Source organism: Ixodes scapularis, unplaced genomic scaffold, assembly GCF_016920785.2.
Source record: "Ixodes scapularis isolate PalLabHiFi unplaced genomic scaffold, ASM1692078v2 PGA_scaffold8__174_contigs__length_109621045, whole genome shotgun sequence".
In the NCBI taxonomy this organism is placed as follows: Eukaryota; Metazoa; Arthropoda; class Arachnida; order Ixodida; family Ixodidae; genus Ixodes; species Ixodes scapularis.
Window position 1 is genome coordinate 108293247 of NW_024609883.1, and position 22997 is coordinate 108316243.

The 22997-nt window shown below is 44.2% G+C and overlaps 1 protein-coding gene across 1 annotated transcript in view; it reads right to left on the reverse strand.

Annotated features, from left to right (window-relative positions):
* The window catches only part of LOC8025528 (hemocytin), a 100192-nt gene extending 78108 nt beyond the window's left edge, over window positions 1-22084 (reverse strand). The window contains exons 1-10 of the mRNA XM_042287086.1: window positions 21937-22084; window positions 21132-21284; window positions 20274-20402; window positions 17901-18091; window positions 16053-16379; window positions 13436-13604; window positions 10963-11016; window positions 8979-9098; window positions 5873-6063; window positions 836-977 (exon numbers count right to left, since the gene is read on the reverse strand). Coding sequence (XP_042143020.1) covers window positions 836-977; window positions 5873-6063; window positions 8979-9098; window positions 10963-11016; window positions 13436-13604; window positions 16053-16379; window positions 17901-18091; window positions 20274-20402; window positions 21132-21284; window positions 21937-22084 — 1624 coding nt within the window. The remainder of the gene's footprint in view (window positions 1-835; window positions 978-5872; window positions 6064-8978; window positions 9099-10962; window positions 11017-13435; window positions 13605-16052; window positions 16380-17900; window positions 18092-20273; window positions 20403-21131; window positions 21285-21936) is intronic.
* Between the last annotated feature and the right edge of the window lie 913 nt (window positions 22085-22997).

Below are 22997 nucleotides of genomic sequence, written 5' to 3' on the forward strand. Positions count from 1 at the left end.
AAGTAACAAAGGAGTTGTTTTTTTGTCCACCTGCCTTTTTCAAAGAGGTGGACAGATAAAGAAATTGAATTTTAGCTATTATATTGCTAGGACGTACGAACACTATACAAAGTGGGTATTCACAAAACTCCATATTATTGGTCAATATCCTCCGCGCATGCTCAGAACTAGCTCCCATTTATTACCTGCCAGGAACAACAATCCTGAATGAACGCAAAGCAGGTGGAACGCGCATAATAGTGCATCCTTCCCAATTAATGCGTCTGTGCTTGACAGAGCACAAATGAGAACTAGATTTGAGCATGCGCTGCGAAGACTTTGGCCAACAATATGGCGTCTAGCGAATATTCCTTATATTAAAGAGAGCAAGAGCGGCGTCTCATATCCTCAATATTTTCTCGCCAAATAAAGCTTTGGCTTCAGAAGTTTTCGAAGCATCGTGACTTAATGATGCCCCCGAGCCACAAATGAACCACTATGACTCATTTCCCACATGTTCTGTACAAAATCCACCTAGGGGTTTTTGTTTTACACTGTAGTCGGGTCAGTGTAAAACGCTGATTGTTCCTTAGTGAAACAGTTAAATGCTGTATAGAAAGGCAGTAACCTCTGTATGACCTAAAGTATAGGTATAAATTATGTCGCCTGGCTTTTTTGAGCCTAAATCACGTTCTTGCACTTCTTTTTGAAGGATTAGAATGAGTGCACCACCTAATGCTACCTTTGTGAAAAGTTAAACTGCACTCGGTTTTTCCGTTTGTTTATAAGAATTTCTTCACGCTCGAAAAGTGCTCGGAAACTCCTTGCAAAATGTTGATTCGACATGAAGACTCACCATACGAGCATCCGAGCAAGTCCCACTTGAGGGCTATGCGACCTTCCCAACTTTTGGGTACAAGGCGAATGAACTTGGCTTGGAAAGGATGCTCGAACAGTTGACGGTTCTTTGATTGGGCGTCGTGGTTTCCGCTGAACACCTGGAACATTTTAACACCAGAGTGGTTCCAAACTAGCCCGATGGCCCAGATACCATCGGTCAAGTATTCCCATAGTTTCTATCGCCACGTGCAAAGATTTATTCCTTGCAACTAACTCTAGCACTTGTTTGGTGATTTAGGTCAAAAGATGCTAGATTACAGCCAAGCTTCCCGGCAGTAAAGCAGAACGTTGGCACTTGTTTGGCTATTTAAGACCAAAATAACAGACTTGAGCAAAAAAAAAAAAAAAAGTTAGATTTTGGTCTATCTTAGCTTCATTAGGCTTTTCATGGACCTTTATTTCCAGACCAAAAAAGAAAATAGATTTTGGCCTAAAGTCTTGTGCTACATAGGTACAGACGCTTTTGTTCGGAAACCTGCACGTATTTTTTTTATTTTTTTTTTTTTTTTTTTTTTTACTATGCTTTGTCTGGAAACCGACACATTTGGAGGTAAGGGGTTTGAAAGACTACGGATTCGGAAGCCTTCAAGATGTTTCGTTAAGAGACAACTTCTTTTAGTAACTTAAATAGAGTTTACTTAATAAAAATTATAAGCATTGCTAAAAATGAACTGTATCATCATATAGAAGTGCCAAACAAGGGTTCTCTTCGTGTATAGAAACTCCGACGAAACCTTCGGTTACAATTATAGGCGTTCCGTGGAATTTTGTTTCCGCGCGACCTCTTTTCCTATACAACCCGCCTGTTCTCGCTGGACTCTGAATATATTTAAGAGTAAGAATGTTCACAAAATGAGAACGGTCTATCCGTTCAAACGAAAAAATGAAACGCTTACAACTCCCCTTAATGCCGAATTAGAGCGCAGCTCTTGAGGAGAAGGGGAGGGTACAGAGAGGAGGGTATGCCCCTCCCCCTCCCCTCCTCCACCTCTCCTTTGCCTCCCACTCCTCCATCCTCCTCTCCTCCCACACTCTTACCCCTCCCTCCCTCCCCCTCCTCTCCTTCGCCTCCCCCTCCTCCTCCTTCCCCTCCTCCATCCTCCTCTTCTCATTCTCGTCATCTCCCCTCCCCCTCCCTCCCTCCCCCTCGTGACGTCACTCGTGACCTTCGTGACGTCACTCGTGAAAACCTCGTGAAGGTCCTGACCTTCATGTGAGCTTCACTTGAAGGTCGGGATTTTTGAAGTCCCTTCGTGACGTTCTTAGTGACGTCACTCATGACCCTAGTGACCCTCGTGAAGTCACACCTGGCGTCACGTGTAGCGTCATCATTAGAAACGTCCCATAATACAACCCGCATATAATATAAAAGGGGGGGGGGGGACCTTTAGAGCTGCGCTCTAAAGGTCCCCCCCCCCCCCCCCCCTTTTAGATTACAGTCAGGTATTCCGTCAAATTTTGTTTTCGAGCGGCCTTCTATCTTATACAGCCTTCCTTTTCTCGCTAGACTCTAAACTTCAAGAATATTAAAGAACTGAGAACGGTTTGTCCGTTCAAACAAAAGAGATCCAGCAAAGCAGAGTTACGCGAACCCCAAAAGCCAAAAAAATCAGCCTTCGTTTGACCTCCTCAGAGGTACGCATACCCAGAGTAAACGAATACCGCCGATAGAAGCAAAATAATACACGCGTGGACCAAAGAAGCCGGGATGCAAACACGACTAGAAAGAGAACCAAGAGGACGAGTTCAAGGGAACGTAATTTGCATCCAGGCCGGCAAAAAAATTATTATCGTCTCTCCTGAAAAAAAAAAAAAAAAATTTGCGAACGCACGCTTTGAATGCACGTGTGCCTGCCTGCCTGCCTGGAAGCACGACATGAACGGAAGATCTCCAACGAGCTTCTAGGAATATCACGAGACTCTAATAAGCATACACGGGCTGTATCTAAATTAATCATTTTTAGTTGCTTGGGCCGCGAACGAGAGAAAATCAATCTTCCCTATAGTTTTACGTTTTCTTATCAATCGCTGCTTGTACTTCCGTATTTCAAGCTCCCTATCCGGGACACCCTATCTTCATAGAAAGCCGATCTGCCTGGCTGATCACGCGTAACTTTTTATTTTTTTTTTCTTCTTCATTCGCGCTAGTTCTACATCCTTGATGTAGCGTAAACAAAATTAAACTTTGTGGAAACAAAAAATAAAAAGAAGACGAGGGGGAGATTTATATTTCTGAGTGATCGCAAACATGATCAGGGCTCTTTAATGCCTTCGGCAAAGAGGCTCGCACTGCACATCGCGAGGGGGCGCTGTGGATCGACTCTCTACACAGGAATGGTAAACAGGGGCTTCTCGGGGCGAGGTTGAGGGGGTCGCTCAGAAAAGTTGACGAAGCTAATTTTTGAATGGCTTTACCCGATCTCGAGAAATAACAAGAAACCGAGCTGTTTCTTAGAGCGAACTAGTGCGCGAGTTTTCCCTTCTTCTTTTTTTTTTTTTGCATGAGGTTTCGTTAAATATTTTGTTTATGGTTGTGCGCTTGCTATGAGAGTGTTTAGGGCGAGTTGGTTATGCATACTGGGAAAATCCGTACGGCGTGAGAAGACGAGAGAAAACAAAAAGAAACGGGTCCCAGCGCTGACGTGCCCTGCGCGACACAGTTACACGAATGCAAATATGTTCCAAAAGTCAGGGGTAGTCATAGTGAAATAAGTTTACACTGGCTTAAAAACAAATAAGATTGAAGTGCTTTTTCGCAGTTAGTGCGTACTAACAGGAATCAACCTTTACCACTTAAATTAGCACCCCAGCTGAGTCCTTTCCAAAAATGTAGCAGTCTTGATGGCAGTTCTTAAATACTTGGCGAAGATTATGGGAAACCCGGTGATGACATGTTCGCGCTAACAGTGTCATAGAGTGTACCACTGCAGTTTAACTACAACCATTTAATGGCGGCCCGAGCCGAGGATGCAGTTTTATGTCCAGGAGAAATTTTGCACCTCCAGAAACGAATAAAAAATGTAATGCATGTGCAAATGTACTTTTGTCGGTGAAAAGAAACTGCAGCAACGGCCCTGTTAAAAAGCAGACAACAAGAAAATTAATCGCTCGCCCGCGCAATTCTCTTAAGTGCTCAAAAAAGCAGCCGCAAGTTTAATGACGTCTAAATTTAACTTCACGTCCGAGAAAACAAAAACGATGCCAATATCTGGCTTGTCTCGGCTGTCTGCTTTTTAAAAACAACTTTCCGTCACAATGGCATTTGCCCAAAACGTTTTAAAAAATACCCTGTACTTTTCTTTTATCTTTTATCCAGTCTCAAGCGAATTAATTACCTAAACGTCAGAAATGTCTGAAGAGTTCCCTTGACAGATAAAAAGAAGCGCGGGCACAAAAAATGAAACACGTACTTGTACACCGCACTGCCCTGTTGGCGCGCCATTGATATTAGGTCGAGAGTGCATCAATGTTCCTGGGCTGGCGGCCCTCCCAGAGTGAGGACAACCCTGTCGTCTGCCATCCAAGCTGCCATCTTACCTCCCACTAATAGGTAGCAGATTATACTCTGTTTACATAGTTGCTGGGCATTACGACTTGTGAAATGACGAGAGATAGCTTTGGGAACTAGTGAATCTTGTGTTCCGCCAACTATGCCTTTGTTTTGGGCGATGTATCCAACGCAAACGCGAAAACATTGCATACGAAGCACACATTTGCGGTGCTTCGTTGCATTAGCGACTCAAGGAAGCGTCTATTTGGAGCAATTTTTCCCGGCCTCAACGAGGTCTTATAATTCGCCATTTTGACGGGCACAAGCCGATCCACCGGTATACGAGGTCACCAGCGCCCCATCGCGGGAGAAAAAAATGGTGGCCGCGGCCGAAAAGGCGGAACTTGCCTTCCCAAGAAATGTCGCCATTCCAGCAACGCGTAGCCAGAAAGCAACAATGAGCCACTCTAATTTGGTCTTCGTGATTTTTCATTCGCCTTTAATCTCTGAGGGGTTCATTTATTTATTTATTTTTGGTGCATTGGCTGAGCAGATTAAGTGTAGCGTTGTGAAATGAGGAATTAAAAGGGAAAGAGGAAAAGGAGAACAAACATATTTGCACATTTTTGTGCTTTCACCCTGTTCCAAAATTAGGTGGCGTATCAGGACGGCTTAATAACTGCCAGAATAAAGACACATTGTCCTCCAGGTTAAAGCAATATTATTTTTGAGATCCTCGCATTTCTTCGAGCAAAGAAAGCCTCTAACGAATTTTCATAGGAAAAAACACACACACACCCAATAATAAAAACGTTTTTAGGTTTAAAGTCGCGCCCAGACTGTTCATACGCCCTACAAAAGACAGTCTGCACACATTGTCTGGGGCATTCCTCGTATGACGTCACATTGTTAATGCATGCAAAGACTGTCCTGCTCACATGTTCATGCATGTGTACGAAGCTCCAATATGCTCTAAGAGTTTCTACAAATAATAATCCATAATCGCGTCTGCAACGAATTTTGTATGGGCTTGGTCTCCTCTATACTGACAAAGCCTTGCAGATCGCCACAAGAAGCGGCCGCCGAAATCGATAAGGTAGAGCGGCAGACAACGGATGTGAGGAGAGCCACGTGACGGGCGCCCCGCTGCGGCGAGATGCCGAAATACACTTCTCCCGAGCAGCGGAATGTCCGCTCGTGCTACTCGCGCTCCTCGCACTACCGTTTCTTCAGCCGTCGGGTTTGAAACACATGTTTCGGGTCCTCGCCGCTGCAAAAGCTGTGCGCTGACGTCCAGGTTCCCCGAGAATTGCTCTGCGCTACCATATCCTCGCACTCCAAATCTGCGACCGGGCACTCTATGGCTCCGTCGTCCAACCGCCAGGCTTTGCGAGAATAGAGGAGGCTATGGTATGGCGTACGAGCAGTGCGACAACGGCTCAGAGAAAAACCAAAAGCGCAAACATCCGGAAGGCGAAAGTTATCAGCGTGTTCGAAGCGAACCTTGGGCGATCCGTCCGTGTTGGAAAGCTGGCCGTAAGCGACGCCGTCTTGGCTGAACATGACGGTGAAGGAAGTCACCCAGGCGCCAAGTTGAGAATCGCCTCGGGTTTCCACACCGTAGACGGTCTGGGGTCGAACCAGCTCCGCCTCGATGAACTCCTTGTCGTTCAGGTGTGGCACCCAGGAACCGTCTGTATGGTGCAGAGACCACCGGGAAACGAACCTTTTTGTTTTCTTTTTTTAGAATCCCATTAAGCTATTTACGTGATCGGCACCTCTTGGACACAGAAAGCGTCTGATTGGTTCCGAGTCCTTGCCGAAGGCTGACACAACTCTCGCGTCCAATCCGAGACATGCTCAAAGCGCGTTTCGAAAAACAAAATGGCGGAGTCAGAAAGTTGGCGCAGCAGATACTGGAGGGCGCGCATTTCTGAAAAGGGTCTATTGTTTCGTCGACGTCACTTTTAGGGTCTTGAAATGAAGGAATTTAGCAGGTTTCTCAAATCACAAATGGACAGAAGTACTGCTGTAACGATTCTCAAACTGAAAAATACCGGACGGCGGACAGTATACGTCCGTTCTGTTTTTCTTTACATGTTTTTGCAGCTATATATCTGCGTGAAAGTTAAATAAAAACTATGCTACTCATAGTTGTGTTGCAAATCTGTCACACTTGTTCTCTGGAAGCGAGATCGCTGCCAGATACGCTAGTTTAAAAACTGATGTTCGTGGCCAAGCTAAATTGTTCACGTATCATTGGGCTTTGTTCAATATGTTATTAACGCATCTAATCAGATTATAAAAAAGAAAGTCATATCTGAACAATAGAAGCTAGGTGCTCTGCCGCTGCGAAAATAACATGAAATAGTTTAAATGTACATCATCTGTACGCTATTTTTTGTGGAGTTGAAGACACGCTTGGTCAATAGGGCCATAGCTGAACATATATAAAGAACAGCAAGAAACCATTATATACAGTTTGCCTCGTATAAGAGGTATAAGAGCGAACGGGTTTTGTTTGTTTTAGAGCGCAGCTTTTAGGGGCCCGTTCCCGGCTTCAGCGGCGTCGGCGTCGCTGTCGGCGTCGGCGTAACCAAGGTCACCCAAAGTTCACGCGACCCCCAAGGTCATCCCAAGGTCACGTGACCCCAAAGTCACCCCAAGGTCACGTGACCCCCAGAGGTCACGTGATCCCTCCCCAGGGTCACGTGACCCCCAAGGTCACGTGACACCCAAAGTCACGTGACCCCCGAGGTCACGTGACCCCCCCCCCCCCCCGACGTCAGGTGACACCCCCCCCCCCCGAGGTCACGTGACCACCCCCAGGGTCATGAGACCCCCGCCGAGGTCACGTGACCTCCCTGAACGTCATCGTCACTGATGACGTCACCGGCATCTGCATCGTCAGCGTCATCATCACTGATGACGTCATCAGTGACGTCACTGATGACCTCACCGGCATCCGCATCGTCATTATCACGGATGACGTCATCAGTGACGTCACTGATGACGTAAAGGACATCCGCATCGTCATCGTCATCATCGCTGATGACGTCATCCGAGTCCGCATCGTCATCGTCACTGATTATGTCATCAGTGACGTCACTGATGACATCATCGGCATCGTCACGCGACCCCCAAGGTCACGTGACCCCCCAAGGTCACGTGACCCCCCCCCCCCCCAGGTCACTTCACCCCCCCCCCCCCCAGTACCCTTCCCTCCTCCTCCTCAAGAGCTGCGTTCTAATTCGGTGTTACAGGGAGTTGTAAACGGCTTTCACTTTTTTTAATGTAACTTTAAATAAACATAATTTCTCGGGATTACGCTGTTCACGGCAACGGACGTAAGGACGCAAGTACAGAGTGCTCAGTGAATACTTGATTAACAAAAAGTGACTAATTAACTTTCTGCATTTATTTTAGATCGCATGTTTTAATTATAGATTTGCAGGCTGTTGTTAACTGGGGCTAAAGCATTTTAGAGATTTCGGAAGAAAATAAACTTCGTGTTATTGCGCGGCGAATTCTGGCAATCGTGGCAGCAGGAGGTCGAAAGTAACCACGAAAAAGTGCGGAGAGGAAACAGTTTCACTGCCGAAGAGGCGTCAGAGTGTGACGTGTGGTGACGCATAAGTTGCTGTGAACACGCGACAAAAGATTTGGACGAATCGCAAATTGGCTCGAAGCGCGCTCCCATGAGGCGATTCAAAGTTGAAAGTCATCACGTGCGTCTCCTATATATATGCAATAACTGGCGCTTATGGTTTTTTCTTATCATTTTTACACCAATGAAACAGATATCTCAGGGTGTTAGATAAAGCTACGAAGAAGAAACAAATCGCTGCTGCTGCTGCTACGCTGATTCTCGTTCAAATGCGTCAGCATTTCGTCGTGGCCGTTCTATATAAAAATCACGGTGAACGCAACATTTCGGCACTTGTCTGCGGGATGAACATTCCCGAAAACCCCTTGTCAACCTGGTGGAAGCAGATCAGTTCACTTAGCGTGTGCATGAGGGACGTGCGCGCGTGCGATATTAGAGAAATATTAATAGATTAAAATGTTCTAAGGTTTTATTTAATTTATTTATTTATTTTAACATACTGCAGTCCCGTTGCGGTTGTTGCAGGGGTGGCAGCTATAAGACAATTGCGATGATGCAAATTTAAAAAAGGCACACAACATAAAACGACATAAAAATCAACATCCACCGCTTTCAACGGCACACAGAAACTCGTACTAGGTTTTAAATCGCTCTGTGAGAATAGAGAGTCTTATCTATTTAAAATGCTTATCATAAAGATCCTCTCGACTCGACCATTCCAAGGCAATGACACCCAACTAACAGGTTAAAAAAAAAATTCGATTCGATAATTTTTCTTTCCTCGGGCGATTCACGAATGGAATGAACTCACAAACAATTTTGTCGTTTTACCATCTTTTGATCAGTTTGTTTCGGCAGTTGACTAGCATTTTTTTTTAATATATTGTTAGTTGGTTTGACTATCGCTTAAATTTATATTCTCACCTCACCCACTATGGCTCCTTGGCTGTAGCCAGCAGCATTCTACATAAGTCAATGCAAAGGTCATCTGCTGGGACTCACCGCTGGAAAATCGGGACGCCTGTGGCCCGCTCTTGGAGTCTCGACTGCTGCTAGCTTTGAGCAGGGAGTCCTTCAGAGGCTCCGGTCCGTCGATCAGTCGAATGAACTCGCTGCAGCCGGCTGGAATCATAATTATATAATAATATTAATAATGTTTTTCTTTAGTGCCCCAAAAAAGCCAGCAGGTCTTCACTTTATTGCATAAACAGGACACGTGCAAAAAAATACAAAAAAGAGAAGGAGTGCAAAACGAACAAGAGAAAAGATGACGAACCAAAAATGCACTAAATTCACAAAGTAGCAACATGCTTTACCACTTGCTTCCTGAAAACAGGGAAGTCATTGATAAGTTTATCTTTGCATTTTCCGAGTGATTAAAAAGTGATTGTATGCTCGTTGAAGGAGTACTCCGGCGTTTTCTTCAAAATCCCCGATTTGTCTCAAAATTTGCTAAAAAAAAAACACCAGCACACATTGCTGCGGTAGTAACCCGAATATTGGACTAAAATAGTTTGGTTTTCGCAAAGTCATTGAATTTACGATTTTGGTCCTCACCGCGATTTCCAAAGTGAAAGTTTCTACTGGCAACAATCATAAAGTGACGTGAGGGTGAACACAGGGTTTCACTCTTTGGGCTGTAGACTTTGTTCCTAACTGATTACAAGCAGGTTGTTGTGTCAAATGAATGCTTAGGAAGCTTGCTCCAGCACCCGCGCATCAGCACAAAAACAAATATTCGGCATAATCCATTTTTAGACTGCACGCTCGACCTGCAAGCCTGCCTTCCCCTAACGTCACGGCACCGAAAAGCGCGGGTATATTTAAATGTTGGTTCTGGATTTTTTTTTTTTTTCACTTGCCGATTTTGTCATAATTGTTCTAAATTTCGCAATCCTAAATAGCATACCTGAGAGGGTAAAGGCCGGTGAACCTGAAAATATAGTTAGTTGAAGTAGCTCAAGAAATCGACGGAGTACCCCTTTAAAGCTGACAGGATATACACGATATTAACAAAACATGCAGAATTATTTCTAGTTAATCGAGGTGGGACACGAGTATTTACTTTACCTAGAAGCATACTATTTTATACGATTCCATTCACTGGCTTCTGGAAAAACGTTCGATCACGCTCTGCTCTTGTATTGTACAGAGTCTTCAGGGAAACTTTGTCAAGAAAACACATATAGTCAAAACAGACTAATCGAATTTATGCGCTACGTTAAGCTTAACATGTTCAGTAGATGAAGCCTCGCGATATGCGTAATAAAGCACAGTGAAGAACTGATATGCTAATGTGTTTTTTCTTGACTTTTTTTTATTTGGAAAGGAGTTTGTCCTGTGCATTTTGATTTATTGATTAAATCACAAAAACTCCAACTATTTACTTTGAGTGTTTCGTATTTTGTGTTTTTGAACATTGTTATATTTCTATTATCGACGATTATTACGAACATCATTTCCCGCGTCTGATTATTATATACAATAATCACTACATTCTCTCACGTCTTGATTTCACCCTGATGCATCGCGCTAGATGTTTTTGAAATTAAATATATAAAAAAGAAACGAAAACAAAATAACTTAAAATACCATTAAGTTGTAACGATGACCGAATCTTTTAAAACACTAACCTACAAATTTTCAAGAAATATTTATTTTTGGTAAAGAGATCCTAAACAAAAAAGAACGTTACAAGGGAACACGAACAACATAGCGGCAATAGATTTTCACATTTTTTTAAACCCCCTGAGGATGGGTGGACAAGGAGAAGACCTCTTAGTGGAATAGATACGAGCAGAATAACAGAAGGTAACTTTTCAACTCAGCTAAGTTTGAGACGTTGTCTCCCGTCATTCTGTTTCCTCTTTTCCACTTCGGATTCCTCTCATTCTCCACCCAGTTTCATGTGGTTCACGATGGTAAGCCTACACCCAGCTCGCCTGCCATCACTTTTTTATTGCCAACAACTTTGTCGTATACTCACGGTGAGGTGTGGGCTTCGGCGTGACGATGACCATCGTGGTGGGAGAAACTTCCTCTGAAAAAATGAAACAAAAAAATGCATCGCTCTTGAGCAATAGGTTTGGGACGCAGCTCCCTTAGCGTCAATATACAGAGCTGGCGGTTTGAATTTCTTGCTGACGGACGGGCGCAAAATGGCGCGAAATTAATTATTGCTCTGCCGCGTGCGCGCTTATGTACCTTGACGTACTTTGGCGGCAGGGAGAATTGCCGTTGACCAGGTAAAATTGTTCGTTGGGGAGCGCTGCGGATGTCACTCAGGTTGGTATTAATTAATTTACAGACTACATTAACTACGCTATCAAAACGTCACTCCCCTCAGTTTGATGCAACGACCCAGTTTCTGCGCGAGCATCACAAGTTCAGCTTTAAGCATGCAAAAGTTGTGTGTAAAGCCCACGAATACATAAAGACAATTTCGGGGTTTGACGTCTTTAAGCGGCAACGTTAATTAGAGCCTCTAAAGAGATAGCGTTCCTCACTTACTATCATATAATGCAATATTATTTATGGTTCTTGCTAGTATGCAGGAACGCATATTCCTTTAAAAGTTCCTCAAGTGAGCTTATGAACAAACTCAAAACCCTTAAATGTTAGAACAATATTTTAGTTTCTTACTGTTGTTAGCGGCACGCTGTGTTGTTATATATGAACTCGCTGAAAGCTCATAATACAAAAGCGCAATTAAAGGTGTTTTGATCCCCAGAGCGTACATTTGATAAATATTTATCTCCTGTGCGTTTTTATCCGGAAAAAAGTATTGCCCGTTTATTTTACACTCCATATAAAGTAAATCTTGGCTAGAAATGAGGGTTGACACTTAGCTGGGCATTTTTCTTGCTGATACCGAACAAGGTACAATTCCCTAAGCATCCGAAGGGGTCTGAATACTTCCGAAGTTTAACGAGTTTTTAATTTTCAGAATACCGGATCATTCCATTGTGCGAGTTATTGGAGGGACCGCGTGTGCTGTGTGGAACGGACGACCAACCATCGAAACAAAGAAGAACGTGCAGCCGATGTGTGAGAGGCAGGTTCACAGGCAATGCCACAATCAGTCGTGCTGGCGCGGGCATTTCTTTCCTCCAGTTTCTCTCTCAAGAAAGCACTTTCTCACTAAACATTAAAAAAAAAATGTTTTTTTTTTTAAACAGTCGGTTGGGAGAAGGCCTCCACACGCGTCATCATAGTCAGATCGATCGAGGCGAGAGATTGGGCCCGAGTGCTGCGTCAGTGTTCGGCTGCGGCTCGTGGCCAATCAGCGCGTCGAAGGTCGGACTCGGGACCAATAGCCGACCGAGCGCGATCCGACTGTGATGACGTTTCATAGAAGAAGAGGAAACCATCCGGAGGCCTTCTGTCTAGGTGGTGTTAATTGGGAGACCTGGCAAAAAAAAAATATTTACGCGAAAAAAAAAAATGTAGGGCAATATTGGCGGCGCGAGACGCGATTTCGTCGGTAGTCACCTCCTTTCCACTTGTTTTTTCTCTGGGCATTTCGGGCACGTGGAGGAGAGGTCGATTGGCTTGGCCTTTACGTTGAGGTGGAGCGAGTGTATGACTATATCGTTGAGGTGGAAAAAGGGTATTACCATATCGTGACATCATGGACATTGCGCGCAGAATTTGAAATAATCTCGCGTCGTCAAGATTGGTCTAAAAAAAAAAACTTTTTTTTCGCGTAAAGTTTATTTTTTGACACGCGTGTCCCAACCAAACTGCTTAAAAAAATTACTTTTTTTCTATCTTTTCAGTCGTCTTTTAAAGGAGGTGTCTTGGTGAATTCTGGACGGATCATCCCCAAGAGGATACGGAAATTGACAGATTGAGAAACCCAGGGTGTGACTTATTATGCTCGCGCTTTTTGCTTCTTAATTCATTCCTGTGCGTTGTTTTGCGGTGTTCTTTTTTTCTTTTGCTAATGCGCAAAATCATTGGTTGAGGAAGGATGTTAAAGGGCGACCTACAGGACCGTCTTCGGCCGGACAGAAAGCCGATTCCCAGTTTCTTTCTCTCCCTTCCCTCTCGCACCCTTCTCTCCCCCTCTCCCCGCAGGAGCGTGTCTCTTAGTTACTCCCGGCAAGAAAGGAGAAAGGTCTACCTTTCTCTCGAATGGAGGGGAGTAATTGAGGGAGCGTTTTCTCCTTTCCGGTTGCTCGACTCGTCAATGCTCAGAGCTTGTCACCCGCTGCGCTTTGCGAGCTTTTCATTAGCATAGACCTTTTCCGCTTACTCTCGCCCCCGACCGCCAAGTAGGCAAATCCGCTATGGGCGACGAAAAAATATCAGAACGTTTCAACCTGCAAATAGTTAGAAAATAGATGGCAGGCAAAACGAGAATGTGTGACGACAAAGCAATATTTTCGCCCATACTGGAAGTGACGACACTTCAAGATGGCGGCGCCCTTGCGAAAAAGGTCTATAGAAGAGCGTACCGCACGAGCAGAAGAAGCGGATCTTGATGTCGATGCAGCGTCCCGCAGGCTGGTCCTGGTCCCGGCAGGTGTAACCCTCGTTGACGTCACAGTGCAGCGCCGTCTGCCCGGCCTCCTCGTAGGGCCTGCCACTCGAGGACTCGGCGCACTCCGCTTCAGTTACAGAGCCCTAAGAAGAGGCCGCACCGGTGTTTACGCACGGCATCATCGGTGAGGAACGACGGGCGAACGACACACGTCGGCCCGTAGCATCGCTCCTTTGGTACGCCGCGTAAGGTTAGCGAGCGAAGGAAACATTTTCGGTTAAAATTTCTGGATGGTATTCATAACAATATACTAAGGATAAATAGGGATGCGTCCTTACAGTGCACTCGAAAAAAAACTAAAACCGTGCTTCTGTCACGCTGCTGTGTAGCTTTTTTTTTGTGAGTTTTTGAAGAGTGAAATAGGTTGCCTAAAAATGCATTCTTCGCAATTTTTTTTTGATAGTGTCTTAAATAGTTATTTCGCTTGTGTTTCATAGATGGTGTTCTTATTTTTCCAGTTGTTTTTGGTAGCGTCTTTTATATTCCTGTTGTGCTAATATATAGATATTTATTTTTAATCCGAGTGATGTCTTATGAATACTTTTTTGTACCCCAGTATTTGTACTAGTAGTTGTGTTGATATATATATATATATATATATATATATATATATATATATATATATATATATATATATATATATATATATTCAAGTGGTGTTATTTTAGTGCTTTTGTGAAGTCCGCCTTCTGCTGAAATGCCTCACGGAAATGCAGGCTTTCTTGTAAATAAACAAAAAAATATAGCCCACGTCCAAACAACACGCAAAGGTGGACAGAGCTTATAAAAGAAACCTAGAAAGTACCCTTCTCCTGGTAGCCTCCGACTGCTAACCGACCTGTCGCTAAGCTGCAGCAAAACAATTCTTACCACGAGATTTTCAGGGCGATCCTTTCCAAGGCTATTTTAGCAGGGAATTTACAGGCATTAGATTGCTAAGTGAAGACAGCAGTGGCTAAGGTAATGTCGTGGGTATGTTAATAAACATACTATCGAATTAATTTTTCAACGCAAGCTAATCTGTACAACAGACGAGGTTGGTCATGTAGCGTCTTACTTACTAACTTCCCTTTCGTGGCAATATACTGCAAGAGCTCACTCCCGAGTGTGTACTCCATTTGACGCGAATGAGAGAGAGCTCATTTGTTTGTAATGTCGTATACGGGTGTAGTTGCAGGTAGCTTAAGAACAATTAAAAACGAGGACAAAAGCAAAAATTCAACACAACAGATTTGTAGCCTTTCTTTTCCTCTTACCTCGTTTTTTTTTTTCCTTCGTGACATAGCTTTTTGCGGTTATTGAAACAAAAGCACAACCCAACTGCTCAATAAAACACGAACAAAACACACAAAAAAAGGCAGGGAGTCTCTCTCCGATGTCCGACATTCACAACGTTGTTGACGTTGCGCAAAAAGTGTAACGAAATGCGTGACTCGTTACTTGCGAATAAAAGGAACTCGTTAGTGATCTAAGTTATGTCACAATAAAAAAAAAACGCGTTACTAATACCGTTAAGCACAAAAATTAACGCACGCTACTTTTTTTTTGTGAATTAAAGCGTATTTACTGTTTTAACCTTACAGGCATGCCTAAGCCCCATATTCTCAAGAACCATTACGTCCATGCAGAAGCTTAACACAGCATTATTCTTTTGGGAGTTCTGATTCTGAAGGTGTGTGCAATTAGAGCATAAATTTCCATGACTTGGCACCCAGAAACACACAAAAAAAAATTGAAGCGCAATGTTTTTGTTACGTTTTGACAAGAAGCTGTAGCGGGTAACGTAACTACGTCACTCATAGCTGGGAATAAGTAACGTAAGTACATTGTCCGTTATTGTTTTGAAAACGTACCAAGTACGTTACTACATTCCCGAAAAAAGTAAGGCGTTCCCGGTAATAGTCGGTCACAGGTTGAGAGTTCAGAGGACGCTCATCTCACTTGAGCAGAGCGAACACTGGATATGGAGAGGAGACCGCCTCCTCTTCAGAGTTCCCTAAATTGAGCGGTGAAACTGGCCGTGCATTGACCACGTTACGTCAATTTTCCCGCTACATTTAGCGGGGGACCTAAATTGATGTCTAGGTAATGTGACGTCCGGTGATGTGACATCACTTTTCCCGCTAACTTCAGCGGGGAAACGGAATTAGCGGTTAGGACACATGACGTCAATTTCCCCGCTCAATTTAGTATGGAAACTGCATTAGCGTATATGTTACGTGATGTGAGGTCACGTGACGTCAATAGGAAGTTTTCGTAGACCGCGTGTCCCCCACCGCTAACCCCGCCGCAACGAAGAAGCCGCTAGTGCGCCTGCGCGCCGATGGCCTTGACTGTAAAGTTCCGGATATCGTAGCAGGTTGCGGACAGCGTTGCGTGACGGCGGTAACCATCTACGAAAAGTCCCTAGTGTCCCGGCCAAATATAGCGGGAAATGCCCGGACTGGCTGACGGACGGACAACATTTAGGGATGGGGGACTGGAGGGAGTCGTTAGAAAGCATTTTATGGGTTAAAAATGGAAGGGTTTACCTCCTGGCAAAAGTCTCCCAGCTCGGGACGAAGGTTCAGACCGGGCTCCCGTTCGCCATCTTGGCCCTCGAGTCCCGGATGGTTCTCGTCCACCCAGTCGGACCAGAAGGAGCAGGCCGGAGGTGTCGTTTCGACGAGAATGGCGGGCGTCGGGGTCGCGGGTGGCAACGTTGGCGGAGGGGGCGGGGTCTCGCCCCCGCAATCGCAGAAGAAACGCACCTCGAAGTCGGCGCAGCTCCGCCCCTTGGGTTGGCCCTTGTTGCGGCATACCAGGCCCGTCGTGAGGTCGCACTGCACTCCGACCAGACCACTCTGGTCCCACGAAACCTGAAGAAATCAAAGCAGAATGTAAAGGAAGGATGCAAGAATTTTCTGTACATACAATAAGTATCGCTTCGAATTATTTCTTGATATTGATAAGCTGCAAAACACGCGTTAGATTTTTTTTTTCTTCGCGCAATGGTAGTTGCGGAGAAAATACGAGAAACACGAGCATCCTTCACCCCATCAACCGCAGCCAGAACAAGTGGCCACGAAATCTGGATCCGATTCATAGAGACACTTGTTTTGTTTACTTTCGTCTCCAGCCACGTAGTTCACACGTCCGGTACGGGCGACGAAGAAATGTATATAATCATCGCAACCTAGAACACTTAAAAAAATTAGAAGGATTGGCAACCGTGACCAAAACAGTGAACATATCCCAGTTGCGTGGAAATGGGCAAACGATGTTTCCTCCCATGTCCGAAGTTCCGCTATTTAAGATGGCGTCGACTACATTGAAAAACGTCTATGTGATGACCGTAATTTTGTTAGTCTATACGTCGCCAATATTCATCTCGCCACGGGCTGGGGTTGGCAACGCATAGTGCATGCGGTCAGTTCCATAGACTGTTAAGGTTCGGCCATTCCCGTCATCGCTGCAAGTGGGCACGAGCCACTATATCGGAATCTATTTTGACGTATTGATGGCCACGAGCCGAAATCGAATGTTCAGGCAGTGATCACGTCCACTGTATAAGCAACATTGATATACCGCCGAAGCTGGGATCACGAAGCGTGATGTCGATATCCTGAGGAACGCTAACAATGCGATCCCCACAACTTCGTCATCAAGGTTTGCGAAAGAGCGAGTGAAAGAAAACCCCCGCTTTTACTCCCGATATTACGCGGGGACAAAGAATCAGTTTTGGTCAGTGGCGTTGCGTGCGACAATACTTGGGGCCCACTTGTGCAAATAAGCTCGTGTAAAATGAAAAACACTCGCCCTCCATATCCTAGCACGGCCCCTGCAAGCAAGCAACGCACGAGACATTGCAGTTCAAATGTACGGAGTATACTCTGTGCCTTTTGTGAATTAGCGTTCAACAGCAAAATAATCGCCATAAAAAAAAAAAAATAAAAAAAATTTTTTGACTATCAACAGCGTGGGAGTAATAAGCTTTCTTTCCGATATTCCTTCAAATGTTCATAAACTACAATGAATGAATGTGACATATTAAGCTTAGATAAAACATTAAACAAACGCAAAAATGTGTCCAATTTTTGCGCCGTGCAATATCGCAACTTGTCTTTTAATACCAAGGTCATAAATTAATTTCCGTAGAGGCGAACACTCGTGTTATGTATTTAATACAAAACAACAAGTTAACCGCCGATAGGTCTTATGACAAAAGTACGGATATACCGAGAAAAAAAAGAAAGAAAATAGGCGCGAACTAAAAGTGCTCTCCGATAGATGGCGCCTGTGTGTTCTCTCGTCGCTAAAGATTTTAAGAGCTTTTAAAGCAGGCTGTTGTAGGCAGTCATAAATTTATGATTCAGCCTTAGTCCGTGAGCACTTCTCACCTGGCTGTCGGCCTCTCTGCACTCCATGGCGGTCACCGAGGGGCACTGGAGGAGACCGGTGTCCCTCGCCGACTGAAGCGTCTCCAGGTCTCCCAGGGCGTCCAGGCTATGTCCGTTGAGCCAAGAGCTCCAGCCGTGCTCGCAATGGGGCTCGGGAACCGGGGTCCATGGAACAGGGGTCGGGGTTTCTTCTATGGAAGAACAGGGAAGGAATCCTATTTACTGGCACGTCTAGGATTTCAAGTGCCTTCGTTACATCACCTCGGTGACTCCATTCGACTTGATTTTTTTATTCACTTTTTTGTCGATCCTTACGCCTATTTGGAAGCACTAACACTGTAAGAATGAAGTGATCTTTTTGTAAGATTAATCCCGATTTTACTATGACACTGCTGCGTGCATACTGAAAAACACCGGATGCGATGGGGACACAGAAAAGGGGACAAAAGCAACACCGTCTCAAAAAACAGCTGAAGAACCTGCAGCAAAACACAGGAATCCGTGTTTTCGGACGATGTTGCGTTTTTCCCTTTCTGTTTTATGTCCTCTAATCTCCGTGGTTTCTCAGCTAATATTTACCTGCCCAATTTACTCTAAATTGCGCTCGTAGTGTGGTTGGCGATTTCTAATAAATTTTAGAGTGTCTTTATGCGAGTTTGAATGTGCCAACATATAGTCCCTGACAAGTAAAGAAACGCAGGTTGTAACTTCAATGTTTATACTTCCTTATTTTTTTATTTCTTCTTCGGCATTCTTAATTGTTGATGCAATACCACTTTGAAGACAGAGAACTGTGATGATGTTTACATTTGGGCGAGTCGGTACAAAAGGCCAAACCAAGACTCTTCCACGTAAGGCCACATCCAAAGCGCAAATATGTGACCTCGACAAACAAACAGGTGCAAACCCTCGATGAATAAACACTCTCCACTGTAAATTCTCTCACAATGAGCGAGAGGTTATCACCCGGTGTCTCCGAGACGGACGCGTGCGTCTGCCCGCTTTGCGGCAGCTCTCGTCAAACTTTGGCGTCATCGCAGCTCGGGGAGCCACTACCGATGACGTAATTGGCAGGCCTTGTCTCCCAGGTGGTACCGGTCAATGTCGCAATCCCTCGGCTCTGGTGCGATCATAATCCCGTGTGATCCGTACACGCCCCATCCAGCGTCTCCCAAAATGTCAAGGACTGTAGGGCGTGCAAATTCGCCTGCTCTTTGCGAAACCCGTGCGTTAGTTTACGCCCACCGTGTTTACGCCCCAGATGGGGTTTACTTGCTTTCGTTTCCTCCCGACCTCGATGAATGACGGCGCGCGCTTGGCTGCCTTGTCGTGCGCGTTCTCTACGCCACCCGCTGGTTGGCGTGCCCTTCCTTGCGTTGCGATGCGCAAGGGCGCTTGTTAGAACACTTTCACTCCGCGTATAATACCGTGAGGCTGATTTCGAACGCAATAGCTTAAAGATGAAGTGAAAAGGCAGTTATAATTATAATGCAACTAAATGCAAAGGCAGGAAAAAATTTGGTTATGTAAGCCTAAAGGCTGATATATATATGTAAGATTCAGCGTTAGACCCAGGAAGTTTCTTTCTCACTTCCAATCTGTGAAAGCTGTACATCGTGTTTTCTTATTCGAGTCCTTTTGATTTTTGGTTTTAAACTTCGCCGTTAAATGCCTGCTTCGTTTAATTTCACCTCCACCTCGGGTATCCAGACTTGTACTGTACTTATTATGATAACCCAAATTACTCGTATTGGATATAACTTTTGGCGGTAATTTTGTAATCATTTTATTACATTCATTAACAAGTAATCGCGAGATTAACGATTACTTTTGGAGCTAATAAAATACCCCTAACCGTTACTATATTTTACTTCCCTTTTTTACAACGCCTTTTTTTTTACTTTCCTTTTAAGAAATTTTAGACCGAATCTCTGACATGAGGGTATTTTACTGAAATTGGTGGATTGAGGCGATAAGTAGTTCGGTGATTCTAACTAAAAATTAAGCCTTAAAAAAGACCCGGTTTCAAGCGTGAAGAAAAAATATGTCGTTTTAAAAAGCTAAAGTAATCAAAACTTTTTTTAACCAACGGTTAATTACTTTTTGTCTCAAGCAATTAATCTTATTAAATAATATTTAATCTAATAATAACCTTAATATAATAATTAATCTATTAAAAATTATATTAAATACTTTTAACCGGGAGTCATGCCACTTGTAATCGACTCCTCTCTTCTTTTTTTTTTTTTTTGAGAAACGCTTTTAACAGTGCACGTATCCAGCTGCAACCGATAAGATTCATGATGGCGGACCTTGTCCGTGGTATCTGCGAATCATCTCACGGCAAACAATGGGATACCGGGCTATACATACCGCAGGGGCAGTAGAAGCGAACTTCGTAGTCCTGGCATTGCTCGGGAGAATTTTCGCTGTTCCAACACTGGAGACCGCGATCGACGGCGCAGGTCACTTTTTGGCCGGACTGGCTCCAATCCGTGTTACCTACGTGCAAAGTGACAAAAAAAAAAAAAAAATAGCGATGAGACGAATCGTTCAGCTACAATAATAATAGCTGCGCCGCAAGCGAGGAACCTAGGCTAAGTATTTTTTTCAATATAAACTGGTTCTTGTTGCACTACCTTCTTAAGCATTTAAGTAGTTACAAGCTCCAATTAAATGGCAAGAGTCGCAAGACCTATAAAGAGTGTGCTTATTGCAGGTTTTGTAAACACACTTCGTACGTGCGTCACAAGGAAAATATTTGTTAGCAATACACAAATAAAAAAAACAAGATTCCTGTACCTAGAAATATTGTCTTCAATGAAAATAATGAAAATTTTGAAGTAATTTTACGAGTGCTGTCCCGTTTATTTTAGAATCATTTTAATATACGCATGGGAAGCAGGTATCATTCCATACCCAAGCCAGACCTCATTATTGGTTACAACAGTTTTAAAACCGTTAAAGCAAAGCCTAGATTCTCTTTAGTACTAACACGAAGGCGATATTTCGGCGGCATTGTTCGCGGCATGTGGCAGGCATTGCAACATTTTTTTTAATTATTATTTTATTTGATTATAGAGTATTATTCTATTCCAAACTCTGCCCCTTTTTATGTGATGGTGGGCGTGTTCTGAGATGGTTCTATTGTTCGCCGTGGCTGACTGCCTCCCCTTTCTGGGGGAAAACAAGCTCACGGACAGTTCATTTAGAGCGAATGATGTCGCGTACCGGCGACAGTCCTGCAGTTGATGGCCGCTGGCTGGAGACAGACTTTCCCGTGCGCTTGCATTGGTCGCAAGTCTTCGAAGTCTCCGGGCCCTTCTGGGCTGTCGGTGCTGAACCACGGAGTCCAGCATCCGCCCTCGGGTTCAGGCGTGTAAGCTGTACAGAGTAACATGTCGCAAAGGGGAAACAAAAAGCGACCACTGAGACACAGCATCGCGTAATTACTTCTTAATGAATTTGAATAACGAGTAAGGAAACATCTGGTGTTGTGGCACTGTACGCCGTAACCCGAAAAGAAAGAACTTCGGAAAAAAACGAAGCACACCGCAACGTCTCTTTGAGCCGCTACTAAATCTTCCGCTTGCTGTTTTCTTAAAGGGGAGCACGGCCAAACCTTTTACTGTCCCTGACTTGTTTTCAAATTGGTTCAATTCAGTGATAGTCACCACAGCACATTTAACCCAACGTGACAGCCACCCTTGTTTTTTTTTGTTTTTTTTTTGGCGAAGGTACTAAAGTTTTGTGTTTGGTCGGAGCGGCTAAGAGGCTATACTGGCAGCACTGTAAACATGACGTAATATGTTCTATTATAGGGCAGTATGGAAGCAGAACAGTTTGTTCTTGACGGGTTACAGGAAGTTAGATAATGTGAAATAATAACTACCTAAACTCATGCCAACATAAAAAAATGCGCGCTCGAATATGGCTTATTTTTAGACTACCTGGTCGACTTGCAAGTTACGCAGCGTGTGACGTCACCCCACTGGAGAGCGCGGGAACATTTATATATATATATCTTAAAACTTACTTGTGGTTTCTTGCGGTGCTTCGGTGCCGCAGCCTTCCAGGTGCAGGCAGCTCACTTCGTTGTGCGCGCACTGGCACTTCTCGCACTCTTTCTCGAATACCTCTCCCGGCTGCAGAAACCGGGACAAGAAAATATCACTAAGACCCATCAAAAGACCACCAGTCTGTCATCTTAAAATCTAGAAAGAAGCAATATGCTCAGAGTGGTAAAGACGATAATTTACTAAACTCGTCTTAAAAATACATAGTGCAAGAAGACAAACAAAGAAGCAGAGAAGAACGCATTAGAGCGAAAGCATGCATTAACGTGCAACGGGATGAATAATTTTACGCTGGACGTCACATTCTCCATGGGCCTATATCCCCGTGCCGCCAGTTTACAAAGTGACCTTTGCACTCTATGTAAACCTATCGTATACTTGCCGAGGTTCATAACCTTACCTCTGCCTTATTTTTTAATGCTTCTGAACCTGATATTTTAACTCAAATTCCAGTACTTTACACCACGTTGAAACTCCACAAGCTCACCCTTTCACTTTTACCTGATTATTTTTTTGGTTATGAAATGTGGCAGTTTCAGATAAAAACAAACTAAACAAGTGGTGCTCGAAAATGGCTTTTTATCTACTTCAGATTCCTTGCGCTAACATAAGCGCGGGAAGGATTAATTAGAGCGAGTCGCCATCTTCTTAAGCATCCGTGCCATCGACCGGCCGTTCAATGGCCGCCAAATAATGAAAGCAATTTGCCGGGGAAAAGAAAAGCATGACAAGAAAAGACGGGTCATGTTCGAAAAAGCGTTATGTTATAATTACCTTCGCGTTGGCATTTATATACTATACTTCGTTTCAGCATAAGTCCAGACACAGCCGACGCAACGAGGGGATGGGACAAATTAGACAGCATCAAAACCACACGATGATGGTGTTCGTCATGTGTTTGTAGCTGTTCCATCATCGCTGAAGCAATCGTAAACAAAAAATGCCTAGTGACCTGCGCTTTTAACGCTGCTTGATTGGTACCATTACCTATAGTAGCGTGGGCTATGTATGTCTAGAACTA